At 44.5% G+C, this 19,938-nt stretch overlaps 1 protein-coding gene across 1 annotated transcript in view; it reads right to left on the minus strand.

Annotated features, from left to right (window-relative positions):
- The window catches only part of CACNA2D4 (calcium voltage-gated channel auxiliary subunit alpha2delta 4), a 123,267-nt gene that overhangs the window by 84,622 nt on the left and 18,707 nt on the right, over nt 1-19,938 (minus strand). Inside the window, exons 8-15 of the mRNA XM_051784926.1 lie at nt 19,557-19,707; nt 17,954-18,028; nt 16,658-16,747; nt 8,664-8,777; nt 7,468-7,546; nt 5,302-5,435; nt 2,247-2,324; nt 866-946 (exon numbers count right to left, since the gene is read on the minus strand). Of these exons, the coding sequence (XP_051640886.1) occupies nt 866-946; nt 2,247-2,324; nt 5,302-5,435; nt 7,468-7,546; nt 8,664-8,777; nt 16,658-16,747; nt 17,954-18,028; nt 19,557-19,707 (802 nt within the window). The remainder of the gene's footprint in view (nt 1-865; nt 947-2,246; nt 2,325-5,301; nt 5,436-7,467; nt 7,547-8,663; nt 8,778-16,657; nt 16,748-17,953; nt 18,029-19,556; nt 19,708-19,938) is intronic.

Consider the following 19,938-nt stretch of genomic DNA (forward strand, 5'->3'; position numbering starts at 1 on the left):
TTCAGTCCTGTGAGCCTTTAGCAATCAGGTTTTGGACAACTGCCTAACTGGTAGTAGTTTTCTGATAGTTATTTAAGAGAAACCGAAAACTTGAAATGATGGCTCAAATTTCCTCGTTTCATGGTGGTCCTTGGATGTGCTTGTTGTCTCCTGGTGTGCAGCCTGACTGAACAAAGGGTCACTGCATGGAGTTTACATCAGAAACCAAACTAAACAGTGCATCTCTGGAGGGATTTCCTATGAATGAACATTTTTTTTTTCTTTTTAGATACGTTGAACATAGAGCTAATGGAAAGCTTTTTGACTAACAAGTCTGGGGAGCATATACTCCATCTAGGTATAGAAAAAGTGAGTGAGAGCCAACTTTCTGTGCACTGTCCTGCCAAAAAATCTTCATGCTGATCTGGAGAAACTCTTCTGGGCATGCCAGAAGAGTTGGCTCTCCATAATCCATTCAGCCCTCACTTTTTCTTCTAAGAATATTGACAGTGAAACCAATACATTTTTTGCCAGCTGGCATGGCAACTCTTGTCCACTGGGAACTGGATATAAAAGTTTAATTCTTCTAAGATAGGCTGTCATCTCTGAGGGATCTAGGTTGGTGACCATCAAAATGCAAAAGTTCCACAACATTTTGCCAATCTACTGGATCATCCAGGTCTTGTGATCCTGAAGCAGCAAAGAGCTTCTAGTAGTGAATGTCACTTGTGCTGTATAGAAACCACACATCACCACATCCAACATCTCTTCCTTTATGCTCATAGTTTTTCTTACAGGCAGAGAAATGATTTTTCAGTCATGCCCATGAGAGAATGACTAATGACTTTGCTGTGCAAAAGAACAAATTGCATTTTCTGAGTCTTACCTTATACCGTGGAGCAAGTTTTAACAGCTCCCTCAGTGGTACATCAGAGCCCACCACACCCAGAAGAATGCCATGGGATCGCTTTAAAACAAAGGAGAATCTATTTTCAGAAGCAAGACCTGGGTAGTTTTCTACCTGAAGGCACATTGTCTCCCTACTAGTCTCTCACATATCCTCTCTAGGCTTGTGTATCTATCTTTATTTAAAATCAATTAGCATACTTCAAAAAGTCTAAAGAGGTTGTTCCAGGGTTTGTGGAGAGGAGTATTTCTACACAATACTAGTCAGTACTATTTACTATGCTTCAGAAGTAACATAAAATCACTGAAAACAAGTTTTGAGGCAAATTCCTGGATTCAGTATGTGTAAATAACAATAAGGTCAAGACAATCATGCAACAGAACACAGATTGGTTGACAACTTGGGTCAACTAAATCAAATACTGAATATAAAATTGTTAACCTAGGAAAAAGGAATTCCCCCCTCCACTGTATGGGAAACTGGTTGTTTAATAAGCATTATTAATGTAGCATGATGGAAAAAATGACACACAGACTCCCATTGCACCACTGTGCTAATACAGGCTAAGGCCAGCCCCAGGTGGAGAAGGCAGACAGTTGTTTGTAAAACCTGGATGAATAGTTTATCCCTCATATAGCAAAGGAAAGATACTGTCCACCATTTAAAAAGGATGCTGAGAAATTGTACAGAAATTGTACAGAAAAGAGCGTCTAAAGGGTTTTAAACCCTGGAGGAAATGCCCTTATCAAATACATTTAAATAACTCAGCCTTTTTATCTTATCAAGACAGACAGGTTTGACTTTATGTCAGCGTAGAAGATGCTTCCCAGGAGAACGTACCAAAGGGTATAGGCTTTTTAATCAAGTAGAGGAAGCCATTATGACAGGAACATGAGGCCAGACAAACTGAAAGCAGAATTTAGACACCAGTTTTTAGTGGAGAGTGAGAAACCACAATGGAGAGATTTGGGGCTGGATGCTTTTCTTCAATGGCACTTTTGCCAAAACAGGTTATTGGGCTCATGAAGGACCCTCTGTGTGAAATGTAAAGGTCTGCAATAAAAGAGTTGGACTAGACAAGGTAACGATCTCTTCCAGCCTGAAATTTTAAGGTCAATGAACTAGGCACATTTTGAAAATGGAAGGGATAAAACAGAGAGACATGTCATATTTAAGAGGTATTTTAAAGAAATAGCATTCAGAGGACATGACAGGCTATCATTTTGACAGATAAATTATCAGCCATCCATCCTGCCAGAAGTCTATCGCACTTCTGAATGGCTTTAAAACCCTGCAAAGGTCCCCTGCATCCTGTCACCTCTGCTGGCAGGGAGGAGAGCAAAGCCCACGTCACACTCACCGTCTCATTCTTCTTGCTGAAGACTGGCATGGCCACTGTCGTCATGAGCAACAGACTTTGAGCCTGAGATGCAAAGAGCTGCCACAGAGCAATGGAACGTGTGTTAGCAAGTGCAATATCAGAGATAACCCAAATGGAAGGCACTGGAATTCCCAAGGACCCCAGATGTTGATTACAATTAACCACCTCCTTGCCTCCTCCCACACTTCTCGAGAAACAGATGGCAGCACTTTTAAATACTCTGTATCCAAGAGGATCGTGGGGTGGATGCTTGCTCGTGTGGGGTGATGAGGATGGGATGAAAGCCAGTGAAATGTGTTGAAGCAGGAGAAATTGAAGAGTTGCTTTAATGAAGAGGCAGGAACCTGTAGAATTGGTGGCACAATTTATACCCACCATGTGTTAGGAGTGTAGACATGAACACTTATGCAATGAGTGTAAAAACCACCAACACAAGGAGCACAGAATGGAGAAAAGCAACACAAATATGAGCAAAACCACAGACAAGGTATTGTCTATATTGCTAACATATGAATACCACAAATGAAAAACACCACAGGCAAATATTTAACAGGGACAAATACACACAAAGCCTGCTTATATATACTTGTTACCCAACCATCTAAGTGTAGGAAAAACAGAGACAAAATCATGATCCAAACAGATACAACAGAGTGAGCTTTCTCTATGAGGGATATAGGAAATGCACATGTAATGGGGTAACAGATGCTCCCAGTTCAACAGAAGACAGATGCTCTAAAAACACACATGAAAGGAGGTAAACAGGTAAGACACATGCAAATGAGTCTCCCAAACATGCCAAGCTATCGAAAGAATCTAATCCTTTGTTGTCAGTAACATTCCCCCCTTTTCTCTCTCATTTGGCCAAGTCAGTAGCAAGGCAAGAAACGACCTCCTGTCTTCATTACAATATGTACTAGGAGCCATAAAGGAGCCAGTCAATAATCAGTCCCTTGATGGGGATTTGAGCCTCATATCTTGAGTTACTATTCTGATGATTTTTTGTGGAAAATTCCCATTCACAGCAATGCTCACTAAGTAAACTTCACAGCAAGTAAACTTCCCTGGCACTTACTGGACATATGGAAAAAGAGATCAGGTGAACTAAGCTACTGCACAACACAGACACCCCTACCTACTCTGAACCAGCAGCACAGCACAGCTCCCCAGTACATCCAGCATTTCCTCTCCTCTTCTTGCCAGTGCAAGAGGACTCTTTCAGTGCTGTGTCCCCCACCCCTCCCCAAAGATGTACAGGCCAGCTGTGGCTGTGAACACTGGCACTGACACACCAACTGGCACAAGGGAAACAACACAAAACACAGGGGTGCAGTTACCTCCTCAGACTGTGGCAGCTAGTGAGAGACATGGATGAACACATAAATGAATACATGAATGGAGGAATGAATCAAAGATGGGAGAGGCTGGGACAGAGGAAGAGAATGGCAAGCCAAGACACAAGGCAAGAAAAGAGGTGCAGCAACAAACCTCTGTGGCTGCCTTGGGAAGTGTGACCCCATACAGCAGTGCCAGAGGTGACAAGCCTGCTGATAAAATAAACTTGCTGGGTAATTAGTAGCATCTCTGGAGGTTTCGCCTTGTACCTTCAAGTACCATGTCCCAGCTCTCACCTGGCAGCAAAGACATCTCCATTTCACTCTCCCAGAGCTAGTGTGCCATGGCTGCAGCCTCAGACACAGCGCAAAAGTGGGGAATGGTCCCTTCCTACAAGAGTCTCCCAATTATAACATTTATACACCATGATGGCACAAGCCTGGCAACCTTGAAGGTATTTCCTGGGGTTCATGTGGTTGACTCTGAGCACAGCATTGAGTACCACCATATGTAGCCTGGACTTCCAGGAACTCATGTTTCTCACTGTAGATCTTAAACCTGAAAACTGTGTGTGTTCCCCAGGGCTGCGGCAGACACCCTAAAGCTGCTGTTGTCCAGACTGGAGCCTGCAAATTCAGTCCCACAGTGGGACTGTGTACAGAAACATTCTCAATGTTTCTAGAAGATTCTTCTCCTCAGATAGAATAAATAGTCCTGAAACCTTAGGTTCGTTTCTGGAAGAGGGAAACCTGACTTCAGATCATCTCTAGCTGTCCAGAAGTCAGGCACTTCTCTGGGGTGAAGAATCCAATGTGGGAAAAAAACTCTCTCCCACATAGAGGGTACAGAGAGCCACAAAAGAAAAACTGTAATTTTCTCTTTTGGCAGTGTAAAAAGGGGTGGAGATGGAGACTGAGGAACATCATCTGTTTGGTGAAGTGCACAGGAAGGTTCCTTCAGTGTCATCTACGCCTTTGTCCTTCCCTTCACTCCTTTGAATTTCAGAGCTGCCTTAGCAGCACCACATGATGACAGCACCTGCTCGTGGTCCAAATGTCTTCCAACAGGGCAGGCCTAAGGCAAAGCAAGGGGGGTTGGGAGTGCTGATTGTCTGGTCCTTTGTGATGTGTCCTTGGCCCTCAGGGCTGGGCACAGGACCATTGTGGTGACAGGCCTTGCTAGAGCAAGGAACAAAAGAGCAAGCCTGCTTCCCCAGCATCCTGTACCTTTGGGAGGCAAGCAATATGCAGTTGGCTCCTGGTCTGGAGGAAATCAGTCTCTGTGACCTGTACCCTGAGCCACGGATAATCTTTCCTGTGAATAATCCTTTAGAAGGTAACCTGCTTTCACAGAAGCACTACTTAAGTGACGTTGTGCCTGTGTGATTAGCCCTGGGAGACTGGGTCACTGCAGATTCTGATCTGAGACCGCATACACACCTCAGCTCCGGGAGAGAGTAGAAAAGAAATATTGTCTGTATCAACAGAGCCAGGGACCAGTAATTTCTGTCCATCAGCCAACTCCCGGTATTACATAAATTTCAGGGCTTTATTTAGATTCTGATACACATAAGATATTTAGATGGGAAGCAGGGATAAGTTATATGGCTAACACACTAGCTGTGTGCCTAAGACCTCTGCCACTTTGGCCCACAGGCCCTGCTGTTTGCCGACTAAAGGCTCGTGCTGTAGGTGCTTACCGCGCTGTCCATGTAGGCCTCAGTCCAGATGATGTCGTGGTCGTGGTTGATGACCATGGGGCGGCTGAGCACGTGCAGGTACTCCATCACGTTCTCCTGGACATCCGCCAGCGTGGAGATCTGAGTGTAGTAGCCTTTGTGGAGAAACAGAGGTTTGAGTCACTCTGCCAACGCATCTTCCGTATTTTTACACGAGCGCCTGTGCAAAGCTAGAAAACTAGATGTCAAACACTCTATCTACCCAGTTTACAAAAGCCTTGATGCGCCTTGTATTCACAAGCTTCTGTGGGCACACGTTTCTGTGGAAATCTAGTTTTGAAGCATGGACTCTGTTCTCTCAAAATACTGAAGCAATGCTCAAGGCCAGGGTCTTGATATAACCAGATTTATGCAAAGCAAATACACAACATTGCATTGGGTCTTGGGCAAAACCTTCCACTACTGAGGCTGCCTTTGGTCCTGAAGGCCAAACATATGCAGACAAAGTATTTCACCAGCCTACCTGCTTACCCTGAGCTATTTTATATTAAGACCAAACTCCCACCTTTGCTTCCAGATTTTTTTCCGGCACTCTTCAGTCTGCCTAGCTTTACATCCAAGGATGGCGACTACTTCCATCTACCCCTTGGAAGCAAAAGATAAAAGTGCAAGTAACCTATTTCCAAGGCTTTGTCCCTGCAGATGGACCTATAACAGTCTAATGCTACAACAAGGAGTATAGGGGGAAGAATATATTCAAGTTATCAGACAGTCCTCAACACTAGCTACTTAACTGGTTAGAGATGCTAACATAGTGTAATGTCATGAGGACCCTTGTCCTGCTTCTCACCACATGGTTTGATTGTACTTGGTATAAGATGGAATACATCAGATAGATGGAAAACTTTCCTATCACTAGGGAAACACTGTCATGTGAAAGGGCTTGTATTCTGATAAGCTTTGTGATTTGGAAACAGACTTAGTGTGCTTGAAAACAAGGACCATAAGAGCTATACAATGTGCTGAAACAGAAGAACCAAAATCAGGGAGCCCTCTACAGAGTTCAAGTGTGGTAAATAAGAATCCAAGTGCAAAGAGCATATTTTTGTTATCTGGTTATTCAGAAGAACCCCGTTCTGACATTTTATGATGAACCAACAGCACCACAAATTCCCTGTCACTAATCTCATCACTGGGAATACAATCTGAAATCCAGGATTTTGTTTCATTTAACAAAACCTAAAAATACTATATGTAATTCAAAGTGCTAATAGGTGAATGTTTGAGCCTTGAAAATCCCCAGCTCACAGACATTCTGCAGGTCAGGAACTCATCTGTCAATGATTTTCAGTAGAAATGCCTCCATGCATTTCATAGTCTGCTGGAACTACTGCTCAGACTGGAAAACAGCTGATGTACCCGACTCCCAGCTCCAGTCTTCCCTTCCTTTTCCTGTTTAAGCAGGACACTGATGTAGCAAGCACTGCTGTCTCCAGGCACACTGAGGCCAGGTCAAGCCCAAACACGGAAAACTTGTCCCCCCTCTTTCTTCCTTTAGCCTTGCAGACTCTGATAGGACTAAATTGACTTTTTAACTGGCCCCTAATGCATAGAGGTGACTCACCTACTGTGAATGGATTTTCCTATTCATGTAATTTAATGCCAGTTAGAGAGAATATTGGGTTTGGGGTGGGATTAACAAGCTATTCTGGTGCCTCAGTGAAAACCACTGACACACAAAGAATTTGGCTAGGATACAGGGGTTAACCCACAGACCTCATGAAAAATGCTGTAAAATCTTTAAAGAGGTGATATTTGTTTGACATCTCAGCCAAAAGATGTCGGGCTCTCTGACAGAGCTGTAGACAGATTGTCAAAAGCCAGCAACTGGGGCACAATAAGCACAGGGACTTAGGTGGACTACAGCCAGCGTGAATCTCGGTCATAGTGTCCCTTGGCACCGTGACAGGAAAATGCAGTGGCTCAGCATGGAGGACTGGTGTTAGTTGGACACAGACACACTTCACAGGGACTAGCAGGGTCTGATTTTTCCTTATGTTGTCTTCCAAGCAAGGGCTTCTGGGCCCCAGCTGTAGTGGGTGAGCCTTAGCAGGATCCAGGGCCCTGTGGCTGCAGTCCACATGTGACGTGTGTGATGGGGATTGGGGAGCCATTCCCACACAGCACCTTTGTTGTTGCAGGCAATCCATTTCACCTGGGGGGCAAAAGTGACCTCCCGTCCGATGAGGTAAGTGAAAACCCGGACCTGGGAACAAGAACGCGAAGATAGAAGAATTAGTCTGTAATGTGCTACCAAATCCTGAGGTTTGGTATCCTGAGGCTGAGGTTTGGCATCCTGTTACACACTGGTGTGAGTGCCTGTTTGTGGTGCAAAGCAATAGCTCTGCTTTCACACAGAGACGGGAACCTCTTGCGCCATTTGTTTTGCATTTTGCGGGCTGGAACTTAATTTCCGATTACAACAAGCCCAGAAAGCCAAGTAGCACCCAGCATCGTCTGAATAACAAGGCAGAAGTGCAAATTCTGCTTGATTTTATGATAGCAGCTCTGCCAGGCACTCAGCAACCACATGCAGAGAGGTTTATAGCTCACAGGAATCCTTTACCCAAGGGAACAGCTGGCTGCATGAATCATTTAGAGAAAGCTTTACCATTTCTCTTGTGTTTGACCACCAACAAAAGAGCCAATCCTGAAATAAACTGCTTTAACAGCCCCTTGCTCTGGTCTCTCAGTAGGTTTCTCCCTCCCTTTGTGCATTGCTGCTAGCTGGGAAGAGGTAAACAAATAAATCAGGAGGGTTTAGGATGAGCCGTGGTCTATTCTGCTTTCACAGTCAGCTCTGCTAGTACAAGACTGTAATTACAGACCTCAGAGTAAACAGGGCTGGAGGGCACCTAGAGAGCTTTTCTGGGCCATTCCCTGCCCAACATAAGAACTGCTAATAGCCAAACCTTTCCCAAACAGGACCAATTATAAACAGTCCTGCACAGGATTAAAACTATTTTCAAAAAGGCGTTTTGGTGGGTTTTTTTAAAAATTTTTAAGTATTCAACTCAGTGTTTATAATGTTATCAGGAGAACACTTTGGTTGTCCATACCTTTAGAAAATGAAATGTATGAAAAAACCCTCTTTACTGACCTACAGATATCCATTTGTAATCCTACCACCTTGAAAACCTCTGCAGCAGGCTCCTACCTGGCTGCTTTGGTTTGTGTTTACAGCCAGGTGCTCACGGGTATACAGGTGTTGGAGGATGTGAATGCTCAGCTCTGCCTGATATCCTGACTTGTGCTCTGCTATTCCCACCATAGCAGGATAGCACCTTTCCTCTCCCTCTCTACTTATCACTTCCCAGACAAACCTTCCGATCTGGCCAGTTGTATTTTTCGAACACGGATTCATAATCCTCCACTGCTCCGTCGGTGATCAGCATGATGGCTTGGTTACACAAGCCGCCTTGACCAGCTTCTCTGAACTACAAACAGAGAGGAAGAGCATTAGTTATCCCAGCTCAGGCTGCTTCTGTGTAATTGCACTCTATTTATTCACGGTGGGCCAGATCCTGACTTCCTCTTGCAAACCTCACACTCAGAAAGAGCTCCGCTTAAATAACGGCTGTGTTCGCACGCTGCATATAATTTTTTTATTTATACAGCCCTGCCTAGCACATGTAGACATGGGAGGCTTCACAGAAGTAAAATAATGAGGGGAAAATAAGCGTTGTGGAGGAAGGGTGCGATTCCCTGCTGCTTCACATCTTGCACAGTCGCATTCGTTTATGCAAAACAACTAGAGATGGACCATAAACACTGCAATTCTGATTTGACAGCAGTAACTGTCACTTTTTATGGCAGAGAATGTGAGAGGAGTAGGAAATCAAACTCATTATTTCAGGGTAAATACATCAATCTGCCAAAGAATAGCAGAGAAAGGCAGGAGCACATGAAAAAAGGACGCTACTACCACCAGAGATGAGAAAGGTTGTGGATGGGCCAGATAGAGAGCCCATACACTGCAGTGACAGATGACCCATTATCTGTGCATAAGTGACATTTAAGGCAGAGCAGAAGTACACTGGGACTCTGGTACAAACGCTGATGTGCTCCCAAGGGCACCTGGAGAGGTGTTGAACAGATGTGCTCTTGCAGGCAAGCCCTTCCTCTTTTTCAGCCAAAAAAAACCAGCCATGGAGCACTGCTTATCTTGTGCTTCTGCATGCAGAGCCATTTGCCTCTCATGCCCTCAGGTACCCAGCTCTAGAGAGCTAAATGCCTTATCCAGCACCAACACAGGTGTTAACAGCCACCGGTGGAGGCAGTGGAGGACATCCAAGGTACCAAACCAAGCAGCCACTTTTCTGAGGCTCCCAGCTTCTCCTTTTTCTGCATTTCACCACTTCTGTGCTCTGAGCAAGGAGAAGTCCAATCAACAGAGGAAGATACAGAAACTGATGCAGAGTAAAAAAAATACAGAAAGGGGGAGAGATGACAACTCTGCACAAGAGATTAATGAGAGGCAATGGCATGAGATGGAGACTATACAGGAGACTAACTGAAGGGTGAGTAAGGTTATATCAAACAGCAGCAATTTTAAATTGGAGAAGATAGTTATATCTTACAAATGAGGAAAAAGATATCCAAGTGGCAAGATTAATAGCATAAAAAGAAAGCAAGCATTGGATGGGAAAACAAAAGCTCAGAGTGCGAACTGGGACTTTTTGGGTCTTTTAGGGTTCAATTCACAACTCCCCTCTGTTTTGGTCATGCTATGTTATGACAGACAAATGTTTTTACCAACATGAATGGTACTGTAGTTCCACTGCAGATCAACATCATGTACATCCATACCTGCAAGCCAACGCCAAGTCCAGATTTCCCCAGTAATTTCACCACAGTTACCTCTGTGATTGTCCCTTATTATGAAATTACCAGGTTCAGTGCTAACATCACCATAACATCACCTTCTGCCACCTCCTCTTTCGTGTCATCACAGCAGCACATTCAGAGGGGAGACAGACAGTACCTCTGCTGCTGTGGTCACTCCAACACAGCCCTGGGGATCTCCCATGTCCTTCTCTACAGAGTCCCCAAGGTCTGCCATTTCCAGTTGTCCAAAAAGCTGCTATACTTTGTACCATGGAAAAAAAAACCCCATCAGTGTAACTTGATTGCAGGGTAATTTGAGCTTCAGGAGGGGTCAGAGCTCACGTGCATCCTGCTCAACAGGGAAACTCAGGGCAAAGGCTGAGAGTGTGCAACTGGGACAAGCACAGGATGCCCTTAGGTGAAAACTAAGGGAGAAAAGGAGGTGACAGCCACATGGCATTCTGCTGCAGACTATCAGGTACAAAAAAGACAAAGAGCCTCAAGTGAGCTATTTCTAGGACAGAGATCAACTGCATGCAGATTAGCAGAGAACAGACAGTGTGAGTGTCCACCAGGGAGGCATGGGGCTATTGGGGCTACGATGGTGCAGGAGATGCTGTTAGAATAAGGCTCAGATCACAGATATGCAAACCTTATAGTTACAAAAGCAGCTTAGTCCAAAATGTTGCAATCTGCAGCGTTTGTTTAGATTATTATTAAATTAACGCTTAATTAAGGTCACCCACCATTTCATCAAACTACTTAAGACATCTCTTCATGAAGCTTGCTTCAGATTTCATAATACTGAGATACTGAGAAATTAGATGCTGCATCAGAACTAGCAATCTCCTAATTACAGGAGTAGATGATATTTTCAACAGGGAAAATGAGATCATCAGTGCCATAGAAATAGAGATTAAAAAGACAGATTTAGAAAACAAATGAACAAGGAGGTAATCCTTGGGTTTTAGGTCCTTTTGTGACTGGTTGCAGCTGTAGCAAATGATCTGACAGCATTCACATCAAGCTCTCAGCATAATTCCCTCCTCTGACTGAAGTCTCAGGAGCGTGAAAGAAGGGGAGATGAGGAATAATATGTCCACAGAATAGATGTCTAAAGAAATGTGGGCTAGAGCTGGATCAGAGGAAAAGGCACGGAGCTACATGCTCTCCTATAGAACTTTGGTCACGTTGCCAGGACTAACAGGCGTGATCTAATTAATTCAGGGTCACAGTCTCCTGTACTCCCTTGTTTGCTCATTGCCATTTGCTTTGCAGTTATAACCTGGCACAGAGTTACTAGCTAAGCAATAGAAACCATCACCATCGCTCAGAGATGTGCAGGCACACGTGCTGATTATGTACACATCTGGCCAGAGGACTGAGCAGCCCCTCCTCATCTCCTCCTGCCCTATTCTTATGCAGACCTGCCTCCGGAGTGGCCTCCAGAACTACTGAAAATTCAAACTTGGTGAAAAGCGTCTCATGGGTAGAAAATTAGCAGTAGAGAAGGAAACAGCCAGTGCAGAAGAAATGAGAAATTAAGCAAAACAATAAGAACTGGTAAACAGGAAATTCTGAGCTTTGCATGTCTTGAAAAACACGCTGTAAAATCCAGGTCCAAAAATGCGACTGGAATCAAGAAAACATTTATAAACGTTCAGAGAAGAAGCAAAAGAGGGAGTAAAAAGAGTATGTTGCCAGCTAATAAAAAAACAGAGGGAAATGGTCAGACAGAGATGCTTTACAGCCTCCATACTTGATCATCAAAAGGACAATGTTGTAGTGGCTGGGTACGTGCTGAAGTGATAAGAAACAAGGAAAAGACAGAAAGAATTACAGGCAGGATCACAAAGTGGTAGAGTTAAAGAGAAAGCTAATTGAAAGCATATGAATAATCTGTGTTCAGCATGAAGGGAAAGAATTGCAGAAGGTATAGCTGAACTACTTGCCTCATGAGCTGAGACCTGACTGGGACTGTATGAGATCCCAAAGGATGAAGAGAGGATCAACTGAAAATGTGTTACAAGAAGGGACGAAACTAGATGGGTAAGTTGTCCTTAAACATTTAGCTCATTGCTAAAAAAGTTAGTAACACAGTTGTGAGTGCACAAATGAGATGTTTCCTCACACAAGTGGAGCATAAGAGACCACAAACTTTTGATAACTCACATCAGCAGATGGGTTCATCCTTTTCATAGCACCAGTTTGCTCAAGTTACTCAGAATTTTACGCCTCACTCAAATCCAGTTTGTTACCAGTTTCATAATGTTTTATCACCTATAATCATTCTGGAGAGACCTACTCAGTTAACTTGAACTTTTTTGCGATTTCTGAGGTCAGCAGTGAGTCAAGGCATGATTAAAGCATCTTGATGTTAAGAGAAGACAATGTTCCAAGGTGGCCTTGGAAAGCTGAACTTGGCATTTCTTGTCCTCCAGAGAATGGGTAAAGCATTAGCTTTCAAAATACTCTGAGTGGGTTCTGAGAAAGGAGGACACATAAGTGTCACAGATTTTCACAGAATCATAAGAATACCAGGTTGGAAGGGGTCCCTCAAGGATCATCTGGTCTATCTAATGCGCTATCTAATCTTAAAAGATTAATATATAACAAATATATGAATATATTTGTATGTCTCTCTTAGGATTGGGGGAGGGTGTTTGCATATGTATATGTGTGCACACATATGTACCTTGGAAAGGAGAGCCAGTGCTTCAAATACCAAACAGGAAGGTGGATACTGCCTGGAGAGGGATAATGCAGAGACAGATCAGCTGGATAGGAATTAACAATGTGACAGTGTCTGAAAAAACATAGCTGTTGTCTTACGTTGTGTTAAGAGGACTACGGTGTGTAAAACAGGGAAGGCAATTATTCTGCTCTGCTTAGCACTCGATAGCTCTCAGCTGCAGCACTCACACACTGTTGGGAGCGTGGTGTTTCAGGGAAGACAGCCTGGAAGCAGCCAGGAGCAGAGCAGCAGCCAGAACAAAGGGGTATAAATCCTGCAGGAAAAGGGTGAGAGAACAAGACGTGCAGAGCTTGTTGAAACAGAAGAGAAGATAACAGGGAGATAGATTACTGATAAATAAGAGAAGAGCTCAAAAGATAGCACTTAACACCTGAGAATTCTGAAGCACTTCATAAACGTGTGCTTAAGACTGTAGTTTCCCTGGGATGCTTATTACATTGAAACCACTTTGGCGTGTGGCTAAATTGAAATAGAAAGTAGAAGTGGTTTATTGAGCGTGGCAGAGAGGGGCAGGGGAAGCTCTGGATAACCATTCTCCTGAAACCATTCTGCAAATTGCGTCATGGATTAAAATATGCCCTACCTACTCCAGAACATAATGGAAGAAAACAAAGATGTGAGAGACTCGTGCTCTTCTTCATACCCTCTCTGCTACTCATACCTCATTGAGTAGGTCTCTGCTGGGCTATTAATTCTATGAGCAATTGGACTGAGGAAAATTACCAGGGAAATTTTGCAGTCACTTTCATTACAGATATTATTACTGGTTGTCTATTGTAATCAGCAAAGCCTGTTTCATCAGTGTGATGTAGCAATTTTCATTTTCATTCTCTTGCGTGTGCTCCTGTGAACAATAACAGGGCAGCCTGTGAGGAACAGCTACAATTACGAGCTGAGAATGTCAGTCTTGCCTGATGAGAAGGGGGTGGTCAAGTTCACCGAAGTTCCCTTTTCTCCTGCCTGCAGGACTGCAGTAGCACAGACTTGTTTCCAGGCACACTGATGAAAAAACCTTTGCCTCCACTATTACTGATACAGATTTAAGAGTCTCTAAGAGAAGATTTCAGAGAGCCCTTAAGCCATATGAGCACTTGGCAGGTGGTACCCTTCTGCCTTAAGCTGTGGTACTTGCAGAGCCTGGGGTCCTCCAGCTGGTGATATCAAGGCACTCTCTAGATGAGCCCTTACCAGGGAAGCTGCAGTCAGGGGAAGGCTGCAGCAGGACAACAGGCACGTTTCTATGCTTGCATTGCCTGTGTATGTGCAGCCTCTGGGGCTGCTGTGTGTGCACAGAGACACAATGCCTGTCTCTTGTGAATGTCACCAGGCAGAAATCCTGGGATGAAGACACGGGAGGTCCTGTAGGACTCCTGCTGCACCTCCAGCTGCCCCACAGCTGGTTGGGAACAAGACTCTCAGCTGATGGCTTCAATGACCGTGGGCTGAGGTCCCATTGTGCTGAAGAGTACAGTCATGGTCCATGCTACAGTGAAAGACACTCTGCAAGAAAGCTGCACTCAGTGTTACTGGGGAAGGAAGGCTGGGTGGAAGAGATGTTTAGCCCTGTTTCATGTCTTTCTTTGGCAGCAAAGATACCATTTCTGAACTACTGTTTTATGGACCGCTTTTTCCAGGATGCAGAAGAATGTGACACCTTTCCTCATCTGCAGGTGCTCAAAGGAATGATGCTAAAAAGTCTGAGCCAGTTGCCTTCTCCCAGATAGCAAAAGGCATGAGGAAAGCAGTACTTCACCTTGCAGGTGAAGAGCAGGTTGCTGGGTCCTGCAGCACTGTCCAAGAGCCATCTCAGAGCTGTTTCAAGCTCATTAGACAAGGGAAAATCAAAAAGGATCAAGAGAAGTGATGACTGCTTAAACTGTTGACTGCATTTTTGATGCCAAATAGAAAAAAATAACTTCTTTACCTACAAATAATTTCTTATCTATTACTGCAGTGGAATCATGTTAGTCCACTGGGTTGCATGGACATCAGTCTCTCTTTGGAGGTATTTTTGGTCTAGCTATGTCAGTGGAGGGCACTTTTTTCTGTCTCAGCTGTTTTACCATGTACCTTCTATTTCCCATGGGCATACCTGTCTTGAAGCATGCAGGGCTTTATAAAGGTTCTACCTCCTGGAGGCTTGAAGATTACCTAGTCTAGTGGATGATCCATGCCTGTCAGAAAGGAGGTGTGAGCTCTCCTCATTAGTTATTAGTGAACCAGAACAGTTTTTGGTGTCTGTGCCTGGAATGACCTGCTGCTATCTCATCTGGGGCAAGCAGGCTTTCTTTAGCACTGTGCTTTATGATTCTCCACTGAGACCTTCATAGCTGTGCTGCTTGAGAATGTCTGCAGTTGTACTGCTCTGGGCTTCTTTAACCTGTTGTCACTGTACATACCAGGGCTACATTGGACATTAGGAAGTAATTTTTCCTCTGGTGCAAAAATTCTTTAAATATTCTGATTTATACAGTGCAGCCCAGTATAGGCTCTGGATCTTTGGTTTTAAATATTAATTAAAAAATAATTTTTAAAGTATTTTTGTTTGTTTGTTTTGTGGTTTTTTATGTTTGTGGGTTTGTTGGGTTTTTTTTGTAATTTGCAAGAATACAAATTTGTAGGCAATCTAGCAGGCATCTAGACCGTGTAATTGTTCTAGTTCCATATCATTACTGCTTCCCTGGTCATCTCAGTAACTATCTTCCTCCAAAGATGTTGAACTCCTCGGAGTGCTGCCAGCCTATTACTGCCATGTCAAGTCTACATCCCACCCTTCTCAGGTAGTCATTAAAACCACTCTACTACCAGTGACAAGTCAGGTCAGCTCCAACCCTCCCTGGGTTCAACTCCGATCATGCCAGCACTGGCATAATTTAGGAACAGCGTTACCATGGCCAAACAAACCTACACCTTCAGTTTTTAGGATTAATGAGAGAGGAGGATCCTTCCCGGGGTGTCACACCTCCGGCCCACCTTTAACACCCACATCATCATTATGGCCACTAACATTGTATGTATATGTACCAAAGGCATTGGCTTCTTTATACCAACCCCACTATGGACAGTGCCATGAAGAGGGGGGTATTCAGCTGGTTCTTGGTGGGTTTTTTGTTACCATTCCTTAAGAAATAGAGCTAAGTTGCATATTTATCTCCAGGCTACTGAAGTCCCTATTGTTCACAGAAGGCAATGAATCATTTATGATTCTTATCACGGGGTATAATCAGAGTGATTAATTCTCTTGGACCTGTGATTTCTTCCCCAAGCACTGATACTCAGCAAAGTGACACTGAAATAAATCTGAAGCCTGAGAATAGTCTTTCATGTCTTCGCCATCATCTACTGCTCACTAATAACATTACTTACAACCAGAATTGCTGCCCTCAGTTGATCAGTTATATGTTATTGCCACCATCTATAAAGGTGCTTGGTCAAAGCACAGTTGTGGAGCTCATTAAAAAAAGACTCACAGAGCCACAGCCTTGCTGGCTCCTCATCCCTCCTGGGCAGGGATCAGTGGCCACAGACATCATGCACAAACCAACACCTCCCCAGAGCTGGGTCACCTCCCCCTGCACTGCTTGTCACAAATTTGGGGTCCATGAGATCAGCTCATGCCACATCCCCCTGCAGCACAACACAGTGAGGGACGTGCTGAGTCACCACTTGTAGAGGGGAATGTAGGAATGGGCAGGGACTCCTGTGCCCAACACGAGCACCAACACCAACTCTTACCTCCCGCAGAATTTTGAAGGACTCTGTCAAAGCCTTGCTCACAGTCCCCACTCCTTTTGCCTGCAGTTCTTCCACCAGCTGCTTGAAGTGCTGGCAAGAAGAGAGTGAAAAAGACAGGAATGAGTTGTAGGCAGGGTGTTCCCTTTGGCCAGGGGAGGAAAGGGTAACCTAGACAAGTTCATGCCACTGGGCTCCTGCTCCTCCACTACTGCTGGCGGGGCAGGGGAGGTCAGCACTGGGATTGAGGGAGGTGGGAAAGTCAAATGGCCACTCCTTTGGTGGCACAATCAGGTTACACCTTTGCCCATGCAGCTACAGCAGCACTGCATTTCTCAGTCTCTGTGCTGTGAACCATTGACAGCCCATGAAAAATCATGCCAGGGACAAACCCACTAGAAATCTGACTTTCCCTTATCCATTCCTTCAGGTAAAGAACATCCTGTGCATGCAAAAACAACAGGATTGGGGGGGGGAAGAAAACATTTGAATGCTTGTCTACTACTTAAGAGGCATTGTTGTAAATTAAAACCTCAGAGTGCTCTCTGCAAGATAGCTTCAAAAGGCTTGGGGATCCTTTAGGAAACACTGTAGGAGACATCACCCTCTGGAATCATACTCTGTGACCAAGGACCAAGCCAGAAAAAGGAATTTGGAGAGAAATCTAGTTTTTGAAGACATGGAGGAATGTGCTACCCTCTGTGGTATTAATACAGAGAGAAAAAAAAGGAAGAAAAAAAGCCAGTATGAAGAGCTAAAAATACCAGTCAGCCCAGAGGGTGGTGGAGCAGCTGGATGCAGGCTGACCACCTTGGGGCTGCAGAGACCTCCTGGATCAGAGCAGCAAAATCCCTCACCAGGGAAAGCTTGCTGGCAGTCCACCCTGTTGAAGGATAAGACCAGGCTGAGAACACGTTCACCAGGAAAGGGTTGGTTGTTCTCCCTTCTGAAGGCTCAAGATGCAGGGTTTCAAAGTTGGTTTGCCCTCTGTGCACTGTTTTTCCACAGCAGCCTGGACTAGGTCTGCTCGTGGTCCAACAGTGGGGACCCAGGAAAGCTGGCTGCTGTTCTTTAGTTAGCCAGCTGACCCCGTGCTACAGTGACTTCATGTAAGCAAAGATGAACCTCAGAGCCAGCACACACCACTGAACTGATGCTTGTTTCTGAAATGCAAACCATGTGCTGCTCTGAGATGGTTGTTCCTTGTCCCTGGAGTTTCGTATCTCAGCATCTTAACCCCACGTAATTCTCACATTAAGAGAGCTACCTGAATTACACTGATGAGAGCCTGGTACTCACCTCTCTGTTATCTCTGTCTGCTTGGACCAGGATACCCTTAAAACAGGGTTCAACAAAATGAACATAATCATTGTACTGCAAAGAGAAAAGGGAAAGAAAGGGGTTGCAATGGGAGAAAATTCACAAAATGGGTTCATGTCTTTGGTGGATGTTCAGAAAGCAGTATGGAGCATTATGCTAATTTATACCTATTTCCCTTTAAAATTGCTTACAGTGATAATGGCAGATTACAATTTTGATAAATCCTCTATTTGTTTAAATAACGCATTAATTACAGTGTTTTTATGAGTTCTATCCGAGCATACCTACCCAGCTTTTTCCCCACTCACACTGTAGAGTTTTTATCCACACTCCATTAGCTCGTGCCCCTTCTAGCACTATTTGCACATAGTTCTGACTTCTGCAGACTTTGTGAGTCCCCAGCCACCAGCTGAACTTTGCGAGTGGTTTTGTAACCTGAAGCTTGGTGCCTCTGGGTACCCAGCTGAGTAATAACATACCCGGTAACCACACCTCCACAGAATGGTGATAATTAGTGGGGTGTATGCTTCTAGCCTGGCATGTTTTACCTCAGATGTGGAAACCTTTTCCTACAAAGTTCAGAAGAGTGTAATTCATAAGAGGCTCAGCTGATCAGTAGGAGGTCAGGCTATAATGTGTCTGAGCCAGTAGGTTCTTGGTGCGAGTGCAGTAAAGGAATATATATATTATATGGTCTTTCTGGGATTGTTTTTGAAGAACAGATGATATTTCAAACTCCTTAATGACTCCTCTCCATTTTTCTGCCAACACTGTTCACTCTTCCATCTGTCCAGACATATAAAGACGGAGCTGTTGCCATTGGAGTTTCTAATTATCTAACATAAAAAGCTATCGACAAAAAGTAGACTTTACATCTCATTTTCTGTGCCCTGGCAAGCTTTTGTGGAAAGGAGCTTGGGGAAGGACATGATGCTGAAATAGCCTTGAAAATTAGAAGGTGAGCAGCCTTTAACCTGACACCAGTCTTGGCAAAAGTCATGGAAAAGTTTTGCTTTCTGTGGTCAGTGGTACCGGTTCTCTGTGGGTAACCAGCCCATCCTTATCCTAGTCAGACCTTAAAAAGGAAGAGAATAACACCTAGACAACCTGACCAAACTCCATGCAGGCCTGTGCAGATTGACTCTGAACTGTAGTGGCAGCCTTGCAGGGTGCTGGTGCACAAAAAGGCACATGGTGGTAATTTTCTAGCACGGAAACATTATCCTGAGCATTACACTGCTACTGGACCCAAAGACAGCATTCTAAGCTAGGTGAATTTATTAGCTCAGGTCCCTGCCATCTTAGGTGTCTCTCTACAGCTCCTTGTTATCTGTTGCAGTCACACCCTCAAGTAAGCAAAAAAATGCAGCTGACATGCTCTGTAGAGGAGAGGTGAAATGACTCGACAGCCACCCTGCTGACCACACAAAACTGACTTCCCAAGGGTAATTTTTGTTAATCTCCCATCCAACATAGCTCCTGTAGCTACATCACTGGAATGCCTGTAATTTGCTAAGGGGAAGGAGAAGTTGGTAAGAGGCACAAGGAAGGCAATTCAGTATTAGAATTGAGACAGACATACTGCAATGATGTTGACAAAGTCATTTTCTCCCAGAGTATCTAAAATGGTGACAATGGTGTGCTTGGCAATGGTCATCCTCAGGCCCTTCATGCTTCCACTGACATCCACAATTATGACAATGTCCTTGGGAGAGGTGGCTGCTTGGATGTACCTGTATAAAAAGAAGAGCACAAGGAAGCAGGATGAGCATCCAGGAAGGAGGAATGCTGAACATACTGCTGTCACACAGTGCTACCCACAGCATAACACAGGCCACGAGCACAGCTATCCAGCAGGATCAGGCTGATCATACCAGAGGTCCCTTCCTACCAACCTGCCCCTTCCACTGGCCCCAGCACCTCACTTCCTGCATTGGGAAGTGCTGGGCCTGCTCCAGACACAC

This window comes from Manacus candei, unplaced genomic scaffold (assembly GCF_025592945.1).
Source record: "Manacus candei isolate 608988 ecotype Guabito, Panama unplaced genomic scaffold, ASM2559294v1 h1tg000018l, whole genome shotgun sequence".
NCBI classification, from domain to species: Eukaryota; Metazoa; Chordata; class Aves; order Passeriformes; family Pipridae; genus Manacus; species Manacus candei.